Source organism: Mytilus galloprovincialis, chromosome 12, assembly GCF_965363235.1.
Source record: "Mytilus galloprovincialis chromosome 12, xbMytGall1.hap1.1, whole genome shotgun sequence".
Classification (NCBI taxonomy): Eukaryota; Metazoa; Mollusca; class Bivalvia; order Mytilida; family Mytilidae; genus Mytilus; species Mytilus galloprovincialis.
In genome coordinates, this window is record NC_134849.1 from 65,912,797 (window position 1) to 65,930,835 (window position 18,039).

The 18,039-nt window shown below is 31.8% G+C and overlaps 1 protein-coding gene across 1 annotated transcript in view; it reads left to right on the plus strand.

The window, feature by feature from the left end:
• The window catches only part of LOC143053734 (uncharacterized), a 40,388-nt gene that overhangs the window by 1,781 nt on the left and 20,568 nt on the right, over positions 1-18,039 (plus strand). The window contains exons 2-9 of the mRNA XM_076226516.1: positions 5,098-5,271; positions 6,318-6,389; positions 6,674-6,841; positions 7,074-7,155; positions 7,735-7,904; positions 8,248-8,418; positions 9,318-9,451; positions 10,129-10,303. Coding sequence (XP_076082631.1) covers positions 5,098-5,271; positions 6,318-6,389; positions 6,674-6,841; positions 7,074-7,155; positions 7,735-7,904; positions 8,248-8,418; positions 9,318-9,451; positions 10,129-10,303 — 1,146 coding nt within the window. The remainder of the gene's footprint in view (positions 1-5,097; positions 5,272-6,317; positions 6,390-6,673; positions 6,842-7,073; positions 7,156-7,734; positions 7,905-8,247; positions 8,419-9,317; positions 9,452-10,128; positions 10,304-18,039) is intronic.

The window sequence follows — 18,039 nt, forward strand, 5'->3', positions numbered from 1 at the left end:
GGTATATAAGTAATGGTTCATATGGGTTGATTGACAAATGTTCGAAAAATTAAAAAAAAAAGAGATGAAATCTATCAATGATAAATACATCTATTAAGAATATTCATCTGTACTACCGTTTACATTTAGATCAATCATTTATTAATCAATTTAGTTACAATAAGCCAAAAAATATTTCTGAATAGTTCATTTATATAAATTATTGACGTGTGAACAATACGATTCATTGTTTAATTTAGTTAAGAAGTTTTATCATCGCGAAACAATATCTTCAAAGACTAAATATGAATTTTTGACGTATTATTACATGCATTAATCCATATGCGGAAGTTAAGATGAATCATGGTTAATTTTTTTCTTGTTACTAAATGTTTAACGGTGCATATGTGTTTCTTTAATTGTATGTGATTGTATTTTGTATGTATTTACCTATTGTTTCACATGTGAATCAGACGACGGAGGTGATTTTAAATAAAGCATATTGTACTGTACACAAAAACAACAGGAAGTACTTACATATAGATTTCACTTCTTTTAATACGACCAATGCATTTTTAGAGTTAACATAAGATGTAAGATTTGGTCGGACGACCCGTACAATATAAAGATAAAGATTAGAAGATGTGGTATAATTTCCAATGAAACAAGTATCCACGAGAAACAAAAGCACAAAGAATTAACAACTCTTTGTCACCAAACGCCTTCAACAATTAATAAAACAAATCCTGAATAGTCATCTATAATAGGCCCCGAAATTACGCATGTAAAATTATTCAAACGTAAAAACTATTATTATTCGTCTACATTTTATTTGTAAAGCCAAATGCATTTAGTAATCAGTTCAGCCCGAACATCTATTTTCAAACGTGACCTACTGCACACAAATCTAATGTGAACGTTTTATTAATTTGCTCTCTGTGGTTACTTTGTCATATGAGAAAAAGAAACACATGGAACATTTGGGTTTACGTAAAAATCAGTTTTGCAACACACAAAAAAACATAGTCAATATGTGTTATTCTACTATCCGATATGTCCGGGTTTTATAAATGTCCATATTTCTTTCAATTTGTTTTTCATTTATATGCCAAACATTTGCATCATTTCAGATCCAATTATAAAGACATACACAGAGGGAGAACGTGCACAATTAACATGTTCAATTAAATTTAACGAAATAATTGACATCACATCGATCAATTATTTCAATGACACATGTAGTCATAGTCAAACATATGGTATAAGAAATTTATGCAACGGCAAAACAGTTTGTCGTTTTGATGTCAGTAACAGCAATATTGGAAGTTCTTGTGGTGCAAATGGAACAGCCATGTTTAAAGTGGAATACAACTGCATACGTATGTACAAATATGTAGTTGACCATGTTTTCTAAAGCAATTTAATGTTGAATTTGAAATCACTAAAGGTGTAAATTTTGCTGTCTGAATCCAAGTTGATACTATTGTATATTGGTCAATATGTATGGTATGAAACTTAGGACTAATTGCATATCGTTATATTTCCGCGCATTGCAAGACTACATGTAAATCGTTCATAGAAAAATAGGTAAATCATTCATATGCATCACCATAAGACACTAACAACATAAGCCAATATGTTGAAGCGCCGCTCGGTTGAAAAAATTAAATGGACTAAGCTATTTTTATTACTGACTATCCGTTAACACTTCAAGTACAGACTTTGGTTTGATAATCGTAATATTTATTGAAACAATGTTGAGAACGTTATTGCTAAACATCTTAGATTCCAGATTTTACATTTTAGAAAACTAAAAAAATAACACACCATGAAAGAAGAGTTATAAGTACGTTAAAGTTTGACAGAGAAAGTCTGATATTGCTAGACATTTTTGTGTCTTCAAAGATTTCTTATATTTCTAATATATACCATCAATAACAAAACTTAATAAAAACATAGTTGAATCTTATTCCATTAATAACATACAAATGCAACCATACATAGTCCAAAGACATCAGCTGATATTCGACTCAACATTATCTTTTCACCAGTAAAGACAATGTTACGAACAGAACGACACATTTTAAATCACCAACGACTTAAGAATTGAAATATATACGAGTAATTTTACATTTAAAAAATCTATAACATTTAATATAGAATGTGAAAATTTAAAATCCGGAAAGAGACATTGAACTCTTGTCACTTTCAAATGTACTGTAGTTAACGTCAGATTCCACGTTTTAACCTTATTTATAATTCCACAACTACGCATTTTAGGAAAACAGAAATACCTAGGTCAGTGTAAATAAATATATAAAAAGGATAGAAAGAAATATCTAAATTGTTTCTGATTCAGTTTAAGTGTAATAAATTCACGTTTTAAGGCAATGGTGGTTGGTCTGATTGGATCACTTCCGCTTCTTGTCCAGTATCATGTGGTGGTGGTTTTCGGAACGACACAAGAACGTGCAGTAATCCCCGTCCAAATGCAATAGGAAGTACATGTACTGGTGAAGCTTTTCATGAACAAAAATGTAACACAAACATGTGTATTTGTAAGTGAATAATATTTAGAGGCTTCCGAAATAAACATCTCGTAAAAGATATATTTCGTCTATTTAGAGCTAAACTTTAAGACAAATGTGACTATTTCAATATACCGTATCTATATTTTCTGCTGGCACTTTCAGAAACCTTTAGATTGATTTCAATTAAGACTTGTTAAAATAATTTATTCTTTTTTTCTTTTGTAAAAACAAGCTGCTTCTCTAATGATAAAAATATGGAAGACTGTTTCCTGTACCCAACGTAAACGTTATACAGTGTTGATATTTGTGCATTTGGAGGCTGCCGAAATTACGGTGTACTAGTGGTCAAAGAATTGTTTTTGTCATTTTTGTAAAGAGGAACAGACAATGGGTATATCATTACTTTGATTTCTTTTAACAATGTTTTTGTAGCATGAACAATATATTCATTGATTTGATTTTTTTACATTTGTAACTAACTCCGGAATGTTGCATTACACAAACTACATTTGATACATTGGCCTTGAGTTACGACAAAATCACTATGATCGGACTTCTTGTATGTAATCAAAACTTCTTGGTATCATTTGACAACATTAAAATTTGTAGCTTTAAACAATTTTGTAGATCAAAACACCGCATGTTGGAAAACAACTGTCAATTGGAACTGCCAGGACGGGCTTATCACAGTTATAAAAGCAGTATGGGAGACAAGTCAAACATGTGGCACACCATACACTGGTTTCATATCATATAACGTGATTAACCGTGTAAAAGCTACTTGTGAAAACAGACGGAATTGTTCATTTATTGCTTTTGATTACACTTTTTCAGAGTCTTGTTCTTCTTTGTACTCAAGATGTACCATTTTTGACTATGTTTACACATGTATTAGTAAGTAAAACAGCATTTAAACAAATAATATGCATTCGATATTCGATTTACAAATCAGCTTTCATGACATTTGTGAGCGAACATTATGTGAGCGTGCTATGTAATTCAGTTTGACAGTAAACGCTTAGCGATTCTGGTGTGTACCAAACACCATTGCATTGTCAAATTAAAGAATAAACATATCTGCTCTCACTCAAGATTTCTACAGTGTAATAAAAAGAGGGGCAAAAGATACCAGAGGGACAGTCAAACTCATCAATCGAATATAAACTGAAAACGCCATGGCTTAAACATAAAGACTTAAACAAACAAATAATGGTACAAGGCACTAAGTTAAGTTGGGTTTTATCTTTAGATGAGTTATATCAAAATATAGAAAGCTTAATTGGCTTTTACTAAATATATTTATAGACAGTTTTCTGTTTAATGAAGCCTTTTAAACTTTTAGACTGGACCAAATGACTACTTTGTCTCAAGCTATTCATAAAATACTTTAAGTTGATTCTGTTACGTATACACTATGACAAAATAAGTACGTTTGAACAAAGTTCACAAGTTATTAATAGACTGGCGTCATTAGGACAAATATAATAGGCGATTTTTTTCTCTGTAATATATCCATACAAACACGGCCTGGTATCTGTTACAATATTCACAAATCCTATACAATTAAAGCCAACAGTAGTATAGGATTGTACCTGATATTCATATGATGAAGACATAATCTTTCAATCAGTTTAATTGAGGTCTGGAGCTGGCATGTCAGTTAACTGCTAGTAGTCTGTTTATGTATTATTGTCATTTTATTTATTTTCTTTTGTTACATCTTTTGACATCAGACTCGGACTTCTCTTGAACTGAATTTTAATGTGCGTATTGTTATTGTTTTACTTTTCTACATTGGCTAGAGGTATAGGGGGAGGGTTGAGATCTCATAAACATGTTTAACCCCGCCGCAATTTTGCGCCTGTCCCAAGTCAGGAGCCTCTGGCCTTTGTTAGTCTTGTATGATTTTAAATTTAAGTTTCTTGTGTATAATTCGGAGTTTAGAATGACGTCCATTATCACTGTACTATTATGCATATTTTAGGGGCCAGCTGAAGGACACCTACGGGTGCGGGAATTCTCGCTACATTGAAGACCCATTGGTTGCCTTCGGCTGTTGTTTGCTCTATGGTCGGGTGGTTGTCGCTTTGACATATTCACCATTTCCTTTCTCAATTTTATTCTATACCGCTGTTCAAAATTCATAAATCGATAGAGAAAAAACAAATCAGACATAACAGTCACAACACCAAAAAACCATAGAAACAAACTATAATGTAACAATAAAATATGAATAAGAGCTTGAATTTTGGTATCCAGCTGAATGTACAAATGTATTGCAACGAATGTGTTTTCACATAGTTTACTCATCATCATCATATGAAAAGAATACCAGAATTTGTATTTTATGGGAAATGCATTATAAATTGATATATATCATATAGATATGTTGATGAAACAACATACATTATTTTTTATCTTCTTACCTGTCGCTATCGCAGACTTTGAGGTAAGATAATGTGTTGATGGGCATAACATCTAATGTGCGCTAATCACTATAAAGCAGCTCGAACACTTGACACGAATATAATCGTGACAATAAATCTCAAACTGATGAGGTATATATCATTATTGTACAATATTACAGAAGCAACTTGGGATGACTGGTCTTCGTGGTCAAAATGTTCAAGATCATGTGGTAGTGGTAGCCAGACAAGACAAAGACAATGTTTAAACCAAATAAATGACACGGATGGATTTGTTTCCGATTGTGATGGAGTTGGAACTAATTTGAGATCATGTAATACTGAACCATGCCCATGTTAGTAGAGTTTGTACAATTAATTACTTTTGTATTCGTTGATTGATTTATATTCAAATCTTAGATTTAAAATGATCAGAGTTCTACTCTTTTGTGTTGTAGTTTTTATAATCGACTGCAATACAATTATTAAATTAAAGTCGTTTTAGTAAAGATTCCTTGTATATGGCTTTCGCGTATTCTGTTCCGAAAACTATAACAACGTTAAAAAATTAACTATATTACAGTTGCATTACATGTCTATAGCATTATTGCTTTAAAAATATTGTACAGTAAGAAATATGAATAAATTTTATTGACAATTGTCACAACTTATTAAATCCAAATCCAATTGGCAACCTTATTGCACATTTTCATGATGATAGATGGCTGGCTTTTTATTTATTGTGAAATGACTTATTCACGGGATGGTCTGAACTAGTATACAAAAAGATCTGTCAATGTACACACTTTTAAACAAAACGTGCTCTGAAAAGATATCATCAACTGAAGACGATTTGTTCTTTTTTTGATATGTTTGTTTAATGTTATGCTTATGTTGTTCATATATGGTTATCTGTGAATTATTGACAATTCATGCAAGATATATTTGAACGATGACCACATTTTAAAGCTACTAAACTTTCACTTATGACATCCCCGAATGTAAGTAATTGCCGGATTTTTTACTTAAAATGAGACTGACTGCATTTCTACATAAGTAAGCCGCCTATTTAAACCAATAACCGCAACAACAACAAAACTGACTGCAATAACCAACATTAAAGAAAGAATTACATTCAGGGGCATTTTTAAGTCCATTTATTGTTTTTGGTAAGGTTTTGGTTATGTTTTTATCTCAATATGGTTTTACACTTTTTGTTGTTATTTTTGTGTCTTTCTTCGTTTTATGTTTTTGTTCCCTTATTGGTATATTTTTTTTGTAAAAAATGCTTCTGTCAATTTGTCTTCCACTTTAAAGACGAAGCAGTCATCAAATAATGCATTAATTATATACTATACATTTCTGTAGGAAGAATAATAATTGAGAAGTATTCTATTTTTAGACTGTGATGACACCAAATTTCAGTACCGATTACAAAAACCGCTATCAGATCTGAAGGATGATACCGGTTCTGGTATTATCATTTACTTTAATTCAGATATAATAATATTTCATTTGTTTTTTTTTTTTTTAAACGAATCATGGTTAATCAAGTTTTTATTTATTTCAAACTAAAAAAATATCACAATTTTGATATAATTGTGCATTGTTGCACTAAGTATTTCAAATAAACACATTGGATACAGTTCGTGACAATAATAAGGAAAAGTCCAGTTTGTAGCGGCTGGTCAATAATTTTGAACTTGCTCCATGTAACTTTTAAACTCTATACACACATTTTGTATTAATATATTCTAGGATCCGGTTATTTGATAACGAATGGAATATTTACTGTGAACTGTTGCGGTAGAATAAAATTGTGGGAGTTTATGCCTGTAAAGGCTGGAAGTCTTAAATTCATTGTCGTAAGAAAAACGGAGGGTGGCAAATATAGATGTGTAGGATCTAACGTAATTGATATCTCAGGTATGTATCTTTAATGCCGTACTTAAAAGCTCAGTGCACATAAAAAGACCAGTTATCAATTATGAACAGGGCAAATCATTTTAAGCTGTAAAAAATGAAGAATTGCAAATGCAAATTTATAAGTTTGGTATCAATAGAAATATTCGCTCATTTTATAAAACATCAATATCTTTTTATTCGCTTGTAAAATAACTATAGTACGATTTCGTACTGGTGTTTTTTTTTTTTGTAGAGTCCGACCTTCACAAAACAGCACAGATCCGTGTGTCTGATGACGAACGTATTGCTGTTACGCAAGGGGACATTATTGGATGGCAAGTAACTCTTATGTCTCTTTCTTACCGATTCATGATGATATTTTCTATACAGACATTAGTCGTAAAACCTTGTTTGGTTGAAGTTGTTGCTCATAAGTAAATATTAATGACAAGATCACAAAGGAGACTATTTTGGCAATTACTGTTTTGCCAAACATGTAACAACATTGAAGCGTTAATACCATTATGTAAGATCACATTAAAAAACATGTATTTTGATGTTCCACAGACGAACCTTTAAATAAACCTGAAGGTTGTCATTTGGTAGATTGATAGTACATTTTGATTTTTTGAATTCAAGGGGTCAAAGAAGCCGACTCATCATAACAACTTTTTCTTGAACGATTTATTCGTTCATTTTTTAATAAGATCGACTTTGGGTTAGCCTAGTTTAAACATTTTGTAAATATTGAGAAATACGAATCACACCAATTACCTTGGATAAACTGGAATGGTAAGCAGAACCTGCTCCATATAACATGTATAAGTCACCTCTAATCTTACAGCAATTTTGATTTGAAAAAAGTTTTCAGATTCGGTAATATTGCATCATTCGTGTTATTTCTTTTCCTCTAGGTTTGGTAGTGGTCACATCATTGGATATTATGAGTGTATTCCGTCATCAAAACCATGTCCTGTGTCATTAAAGCTAAATTATTCTGTCAGTGAGGGAGATACTATTGATCTTGGTACTCTAAGCAATTCATTCAACAGAATATATGCTCTTAATTATTCAACAATTGCAAGTATGTTTTAATATATACCTAAACTTGTGTTTAAAAAGATATAGATACTTGACATCGAAAACCAAGTAAAAACAAGTGGTATAGAAAAAAAAATTCTAAACAAGCTTCAATATCAAATGTTATGAAAGCGTACATGAATACATGAAGAAACTACAAACTTAAAACATAAAAACAGATAATTGAAAAATCTTCTTATTACATGTATATCATGTATATCGTTAGTGGAGAACGAACCGGGTAAATGTTTCCGACATTTTATAGTTTAATATTCTCTAAACATTTGAAGATGTTCTAAATGTGAATTATATCAAATATTTTATAAGTTACATATTCTCTATTTTAGACAGAGCAGTTACTATTGCCATTCCATCTAAACCTGTGACGATCCCGGATCATTTAATGGTTGATTCGTTTGTGATGACAATACCAATATATGATCCAGACTATGGTGACTTTATACTGGATTTCAAACTTGATTACAATAATGATTATTTTTACCTTGATACGAAACTGAGTTAGTATACATGTTATTCATTAATTTTGAAATAGGACCCTCATAAAGTTAATACACTTATGCAACTTTACAATTTCATCATTCAATTTTCCTGTAACACAACATTATACAACGGCCGTCATCTCCTATAAAGTTTGGCTAAGCAAAGCTGCTATTCTTCACACGGTATACATTTCGTAATAGTATATTATATGTGGCAATCAACCAATATAGTGATCTTCTCGCAGGATATTAGACAGGTACTAGTTTACTTGCCTCACAACTGTACTTTATTGTTAGGTTAATCATTGGATAGAATTTCAGATTGGTAATGCATTTTTTGTGTATATTACCACTTTTAAGTTTTTATATCTCTGATGGCTTCTCAAGTTTTCTTGAAAATATAAATTTAAGTTATTGTTTTTTTTTACGTACTGCAGACACATAAAATAACTATTTTTACTCTTTTTTTAACTTCTGTCCCTACTAAAGTCAATACAAAAGCATGACTAAATTGTTTGTAACGCTTCGTTTCCCTCTTGACATGCAAACCATATTCTACTTTTGCATGCTTGATTAAAAGTTTGTTGATTGTAAATCATCGTGCTTGTATATGAAACAGAGTATATGCGAACAGAATACTAGCGTCAACAAATTTTAAAACAGAAATCCATGTCAAATCATCTGACGTTTAAACGCTTTACATACATGAAATATGGACGAATTAACAGCTTTGGTTTGAAAAAATAATCAATTTGTTAATTCTGACATTCAGTTGGGTAGTAAGGTGATTCTATAAAATACAAATCGTATATGTCGTATGTGATCTGTTGGTAATGATTTTCAAAAATACCTTATATCATGACTAAAATTTGAACTTTGAAATTAAAAGTATTTAATATTTGTCCTTTTCATTACAGGAAGTGTTCATGCTAAGAATCCGCTTCCACATGTTATAGGCCAGAAAAATACAACTTTAAACTTTATTTGTACGGTTCAGGACTCTTGTTTTAATTTGGCTAGTACTACAATTACCATAATTTCATACAATGTTGTAAGTACCAAAAAAAAAAATATACAGATTTTTAATAACTCAATATATTGATATTAAAACAAGATTGTGTAATTTTATTTTAAATCCACATGGAGAGTAATTATTCCTCAAACGACAAAGTTTTTTGTTTATGTTCAACATTTTGGTCAAATTCTTTATTATCGTATTGACATTTTGTAGTGATGTATCATTTATAGAATTTAATAATTACACAATGAGTTAGAAAACATTCAAAATTAAGGGAACACATTAGTATGCAGTATTAGCGATTAGATCTCATATTTCTGCAAACCTCAAACACATTCTTTCATTTAAATGTGATAGGCTTAATGCAATGAAGAGAGCAACATCCACATGCACATCGCCATTATGCATGTCAAAATCAATAAGTTATATAAAGATTGATTTCAGAAGATTTGTTACCCGACAAAAATTAGACAAATTATATGTTTTCTTCTTTGATCATAGAATATCTACGCGTACTAAACTTGTTAAATGTATTATTTGGAAACGCAAGAAGTATTGTGAAATAACATAATAGTCCGTTAGTTGCAAGTGTGACATGATTTCAACAGCTTTGGATTGTTAAGTTTAAGTGATGACGGCTACAGGAGATTTTTTTATTTTACTTGTCAATAATTTAAACAATAATGATACAGACATTGTTTGTTTAACAGCCACCTGTTATCACAGAATTACCAGATATATTGAGAATAGATTTACAACAGCTTCAAGAGGAGACCAGTTTTCACATCTTTCATGTTGAAGATCCCTCTAATGATACTGTGTCATGTGCTTTGAGTAAAATATCTCCGACGACAGATGCATTAATTTTTAAGATGGATGGCAATGGTATTTGATATAATTCGTATAAAACTATTAACTAAAAAAATCATTTGTGGAGAAGAATTAAAAACGGGATACAAAAAAATCGTATTTGAAACTATTTTGTATTACTATATGTCAATAATAATCTAATCCATATATTTGAATATCTTTATAAAAAAAGTTCATAGATTTACGATGATATAATTTTGTTGTTTGCAAATTTGACTGTACTTAGAAGGTCTTCAGTTTTGCATTGCAAGATATATAATTCTAATGCATCAACGCCTGTAACGTTCAGTTTGATAGTATGACGTAACTTTTTTACATGGCATCAATTGACAATTGATGCTATGGGACGTACGCGCATGCGCAGACGGCATATAACAGATTTCAGTTACATGTTTTAACGTTGTTTTCTGTCAGTTTCATTAGAATGGAGATAACAATATTGTATTTTAAGCTCCGATGGTATCAATTGGGGATTTGATGGTCGCAAATACCCGTTTACTCTCTTCGTCGCCAGTAAACTTAATATGCGACCGTCAAATCCCCAATTGATGCCGTCGGAGCTTAAAATACAATAGAGTTATCTTCAAAATATGAAGCATTTACACAACTAACAAACTATGTTCAGAGATTAATCTCAATACATCATTTGCAATTCAGAAATTATTTGACTGCCACATATGTGAACATCTTTAATTTTTCAAAATAGCATTTGAGTTTATTTATTTGACGGTTTTATTTTTGTTTGATTCATTGAACTGTTTTGATTTGTTATACTTGAAAATCTTGTGTTTTTGCACCTAGTGATTAAAATTTGGTTTACTGTTCCGTTACACAAACATTTGTAGCTTCTTCTTTATTTTACAGACGCATATTTAATAGTATCCAAACATACAGAAAGTAATTTAACATTGGAATATGACCTCCAAATATGTTGTAACGATGGAACAGAGGACACTGTCTTCAACTTAACCATCCATTTTTGTACAGAAAACAATTGTCAAGGAATTTCAGCATCCAGTCAAAGTAACAAACTGCAAATTGTTCTTGTGTATTGTTTAATTGCTGGGATGCTAACAATTATTATTATATCTGTCCTTTACTTATGGAAGCGACAAAAGCCATTAAATGTTGAAAATGGATCACATGATAGTAGTAGAAATAGTCGGTATATATCAACAATACAGCGGAACTCTGCTGTCCACAAATATGATGACCTTGACAAAAATGGACACCAACAAATATTACAAGATAATGTAGAAATGTCTGCACAAGATACGACCATTTATGAAAATACCAATCCGTTCATTTGAATGTACTTGATCATGGTTGAAACCTGTAGAGTAAATCATGAGCATATAATTTTTATTTGTATTGACACAATCTGCACGTCACCTAAGTTATAATTACTAGTTTTAATTGATGTATTAAAGATTAAGCTATGTTTTGATTAAAGAGATCTCCGAAGACTGCCGAAAACAACAATTAATTTAAGAAATGCATTCTTAAATTAAAGACAATATACCAAAGGACTTTTGCCTTTATTTTTCATTTTTCTTTTAAATTTCGTTCACTCATGACCACCACTTCCATTTAGACAAAGCTTTAAACAAAAACAAAATTGAGAATAGAAATTGGGAATGTGTTAAAAAGACAACAACCCGACCGAAGAGCAGAAAACAGCCGAAGACCACTAATCGGTCTTCAACACAAAGAGAAAATCACGCACCCCGAGACGTGATCCAACTGGCCCCTAACAAAAACGTCATTCTTAACTCAAAATATATGGCCAGAGGCTCCTGACTTGAGTCAAACGCAAAAATGCGGCGGGGTTAAACATGTCTGTGAGATTTCAGCCCTCCCCTATAATTTAGCCAATGTAGAAAAACAAACACTTAATTTAAAAGAAGTCCGAGTCTGAATAGGTAACAAAAGAAACTAAACAAAATGACCAAACTACATAAATTAACAAAGGACAACACGCAGTTACTGACAAGCCAGCTCCAGATCTCATTTAAAACTTAAACTGACTGAATGATTATGTCTTCATCATATGAATATAAAAAAATCCTTCCAGTTAGGGGTTAAGTATTATAACATAATAACATGTATAAGAAGAATATAAACCGAATCATGCCAACAACTGGTTTCAGAATAAATGAGCTAAAGACGGTATTTGTGGATCAATATGAAAACCAAACTATGCCATCTTTGATGATCTGACAATAGTATCATAACTATATCCCTTTTAATCAATCTAAATGTGTCTGTTTAAAAGTTTTGTGAGGTTTTGAGGTGAAGGACGACATTTTGTGCTTTGTAAAGAATATAACCATTACGTTTTTACAGACACGAGCGCAATGACCCAGATGAGATATAAAAGATGATGACAAGGAAACCATTGGAACGTCACCATCTAAAAATGAATAATTCACAAGAGGGAATGAAAAAAATTTAAAAAAAATTTTCTCTTAACATAAATTTTGGTATTAAGCTTCACGTTAATGATAATGATATCAGGATCCAGGAAAGGGCAGAGTTCATTGTCAATATAAGCTTTATTCAAAGTTAGTTCAACAGGTTAAATATCTTTAGCGTTCATACAGAAGTTGTCATTATTGAGAGTCAATATATTATCCAAATATCTTAAGGTATTATTTGATTTGTGTATGTTGTTTTGGTGGGTCTTTGCTGATTTTTGTCATAAATTAAAACTCATAACAATACAGAAATAAGTGGTGCACAATAAGTCCCTGTTTGAATTCAAATAAATTAACGTTATCCGGAATCCTTAAAGTGAACAAAAGTGTTCTTCCGTAAAGATCAAAGGGTAGTTATAGTACCAAAGCAGGTAAACATGTGTTTGTTGTTACTAAAAAATTACCTTAAATAGTTGGAACATATATATTCACATTCTGACTTTTTAATGCCCATTGGTTGTTATCAATGTAACACAAATAGAGTAAGCACACACAAGTTCAAATGTATCAATCAACTATTTGTTTTTAGAATTGCTCATATCAGAGTTGATAAGACTCCTTTGAATATTGTCAGAAAGTCGTTCGTTTTGGTGTGTGTGTGTGTGTGTTTTTTTTCTAATATTTTTCTGTTTCTTTGAAAACTATTTATACCACTGGATCGATGCCACTGTTGATGGACGTTTCGTCCCCAAGGGTTTCACCAGCCCAGTAGGCAGCACTTCGGTGTTGACATGAATACCAATTATTCGTCATTTTTATAAATTTCCTGTTACATAACGTTGAATTTTTCGAAAAACTAAGGATTTTCCTATTCCAGGAAAAGCCGTATTTGGCACAACTTTTTGGAATTTTAGGTCCTCAATGCTCTTCAACTTTGTACTTGTGTGGCTTTACAACTATTTTGATCTGAGCGTCACTGAAGATTCTTGAGAAGACTTAACGCGCGTCTAGCGAATTAAATTATAACCCTGGTACCTTGATTACTATTCATAGTAGATCTATTAAGTATCAAACTTAATTGCAAAGGAATGGTTTGCATTTCAGTTATTGTGTTGTATTAGCATTATTGTCCATTTAATAGAAATTGCGTCTCAAGAATAAAAAAATACAGAGCTAATGAACATCTGATATATCATTCCCTGTTTTAGTGGGGTTCGTGCTGTTCATTCCTTATTTTTTTATGTTTAGTTTGGTATACTCTTGTTTGTCTTTTGTTTTTGTTTTGCAACTGCGTTGTCAGTTTGTTTTGGACTGATTTTGAATGGTGGTGTTTTTCCCCTTTCTTTAAAAGAATTCAACTATTTTATTGGAACAGTGACTATTTTAATCATATAGCTCCAAATTTTCACAGTATTTTCAAGATGTTAACTTAAGATGGTAAATAAATGTGTGTTTAGAATGTCATTATCGTTTATATTTATTTCTATGCATTGTTCTGCTCCCCAGCGGCCACATCCATTGCCAATACAATGTTTTGTTTTAGATTCTGTGTAGTGATACACAGACTTAACTAAGTCATGACTCGAACCATCAGTACTGATGTTGCTGTCATTGCTTTTTCGGTATTCCGGGACTTTTCAGTATTCCGTAACATATGGGCAAACAAACTTTGGCTTGGATCTAAGACCTTTCAAATGCTCTAGGCATTGAGAGATTACACGTTTGCTGGAAAAGGAACTGCGTTGATGACATGAATGGCGTTTGAAGATGGGACTTTAGCATTAAGAATGATGATTGATCAGCCAAAATCACCAGATATGGAATTTAATAATGTCATTGATAAAACGATACGTAGTTTTGTTGTAAGATCGAACAACCTTATCAGATGGGGTAAACGGAGCAAGAAAACATGTGATTTTGGAAAAGAAAAAACTTTTTAAGGCTATTCTCACGATTCGGTCTAGTCTTTTCAGCTTTCAAAACGTGCAATATACCATTGCGGGTGTGAATGAGTAACAAGCTGTGAATTGATTCCTATGCTAAATAGTTCAGATGCTAATGAATGGCGAAGGGACAACTATGATCCATGGGAACCCTTTTGGACATCTCTTTGTGAAGTCTCTTCATCTGATCAGGAGCGTGTACATTATGGATGTAAGAAACAATACCACGGTCTTTGCAAATGTGAAAAATCAGCACTCCGATTGTGAAAAACATGTATTTGCGGCCATAAATTATTAATTCTAATTATGTTCTAATTCATAACTTCAAGCGAACATAGATTATTTACAAAATAAACTCAACACCTTTGTATGGGATCAGCTCGCCTGATAGTGTGCAGCAAAGCTTCGAAAAATAAAGAAAGGGTAAAGAACAAATAAAAGAACAAATACATAATTAAATTCCAATATTATTTGTTATAGAAAGTCTATCCTTCAAAGACTCTTTAACATAACCGTCTTTTGCTGTGTCACTTTTCCACCGACCATGCTTTTTGAACAATCTGTCCTCTACACCAGGCGCTGCAGCAGCAGCCGATGCCTCTCCTGAACGGAGACTATTCAGTCCAATTTTTTTACTATCTAAGCCTATACTCTGTAGATTTGAAAGTAGTATTTCCCGAGCTCTCGTGTATGACAACGGACCTGTACTTCTAAGTTTATGAGAATTATCAGACTTACAAAAATTAACAGATCTAAAAATTAATTCATCAGAATTTGATGTAATACTAGCTAATTTGAGATATCGTTCTAGCATAGAGACAGAACAAGTTACAAGATTAGTTCTAGAAATAACCTCATCCCTCCCTTCTCTGTAAATATCAGTTTTACTTTTCGCCAAATATAAATTTGCGTGTGTAGAATAAATCGTTATATCGATACCTCTCAAATTAACTAGTTCTGAAAACCTTAAAAAAACCTGCATAGCTTAATAAACACATACAAACAGTTCTTAAGTCTTTAAGATTTCTATTAAGATGACCATAAGTATGAACAATCTTTTGCAAAATGCCTGGTGTAATAGGATCTTTCTTAGTAATAAAATGTCCCAATTTTCTCTGTGCTCCTTCGTTAACAAATGTTACTTATTCAGATGTACAAGGATTATTAAATCCAGTCAGTTTATGTGCCCAGCTAATGGCGTAATTACTTCATTTATCTTGCTAGCCGATTTTGCATTCTGTGAAATGTGAATCAAATAGAGAGAAACTGTATAATCAGATGAAGGAAATGGAGTAATATTATGTATTTTAGTCCACTTACAGAAATCTTTAGAGGCATAGTGGTACTTTTTATGAGTGTTCAGAGAACGTGAGCTCAAGCAGTACTCTGGTAATCTAGCTTTCAATGGAGAAAATTCATCCGAAATATCTGAATTCCGTTTCCATCTACTAACTCGAAAAATATCTGAAAAATGTGCATTCGTGAAACAAACATTATAAAATGTCAAAGTATTAAAACTTATCTACAAGTGAACCATGCCACTGTAAACATAACAGGACCTTATCCAATATTTACTTGACCATGCCAGCTACAATGCTATATACATTAGTGCCGTGTTGAATACAACCATGCTTTCTATAATGTATATACACACAGGGGCCTTATCAAAAATAATAACCGTGCCTGCTACAATACACATTCGTTTACTTGGGCCTCGTTACTTTAATCTCGCCAGCTACAATACACATTCGTGTACTAGGGCCTCGTCACTTTAACCTCGCCAGCTACAATACACATTCGTGTAGTAGGGCCTCGCCACTTTATCCTCACTAGCTACACTACACATAAGTGCACTAGGGCCTTGTTATCCTTGTCGCATCTAATTTCACTGCCAATACTGGAGCAATAAAAGGCTCAGTGCCAAAAATGGATTTTCTATTAGAACCACTGACAAAAATACCACTTGTATTTTTGAATTCAATAACAGCAGATATGTATTCTCTGTATTTCATATTTTTATCAGAAATGAAAGGCCAATAGGTCGCAGATATCCATTTTGGTACAATTAAAGTACCTCTAGCTTTACAAGCAATTACATGTTTTATAGCTCTCAACACTAAGTACATAGGTGGTACAATCCAATTGTTTTCACCAGACCAATTCTGAGTAAAACAGTCTACAGCTTCTGTATTTACATTCCAGAATAAAGAGTTAAATCTTTCTAATTTTTGTGTCACGAGAACTAGCAAAACGATCGACTGTATTATGACCCCAAAGGTCGTTAATAAAAGTATAGAAAAATTCTGAAACACCCCAGTCTTCATAATCAATTATTTTACTGATATAGTCAGCTTTCGAATTTTCACCTCTCGGAAGCCATTGTATGTTAATAGAGATTCCCTTTTGTAAACAAATAGAAAAAATGGAAATTGCTATATCTTGCAATTTTTCTTTCATGCTTCCTGCTTGAACAATTCTGACACAATTTTGATTATCAGTTAGCCATTTTAAGGATTTTCTAGCAAATGCATGTTGCTAAGACATCAACGCCAATTATATGGCCTTTAGTTCCCTCCACGTGGAACCCTCTAACATTTCAGTGGATTTCCACATAGTGTGAAAATTTTACTTTCCAACTCTACTGTACATGCTCCGGCAGCTATGCTGCTAGCATCAGAATGAATCATTACATGCGACTGACTATATTGATTTCTTTATAATAATGCATTTACTGGGAAGGGATAAACAGATTGATTGTTTCATTTTTAACACATCATAAAAGTCGAGATAACATACGAAATTTCAACTTTATAAAGTTATATATTTTTGATAAGTTTTGGTGCATGGAAACTTTTTTGGTTGTTTGTTAACCAACGTATTATACATGTTATAAGGGCTTTTTGCAATATTTTGCAAATTTGGTTTAATATTCTATGATTTAGTTATAATATCGTTAAGCAGATGTTCTAATCGCTCAAAATTGTTTTTTTTTTTATCATGAATAAATTATAATTTTTTTGGGAAAAAGCTAACCTGAAGCTTAACGAATGCAAAGACATAACATGATATCAATTACGTTTATGCTAAATATCAGAATTTTTTATCAATTTTAATTCAGATCTTAAGTTAGCTTCTAAACTGTTCAGGTCACGCTTCAAACCATTATATTCGTTTAATCTGTATAACAAGTTGACATATACAATTATTTAGTATTGATACCATCAGCCTTTAAATGTAATTAACTCGAGTGATAATCAATTTATATATTTGGATTTGCTTATGTTAAACTGTACAAATTAAGTTACTAATAAGTCAAAATGATGAATATCCTATCTAAGGACTGAAACATATATAAATATAGATTCATGAATTAACTGATATTGTTTACTCT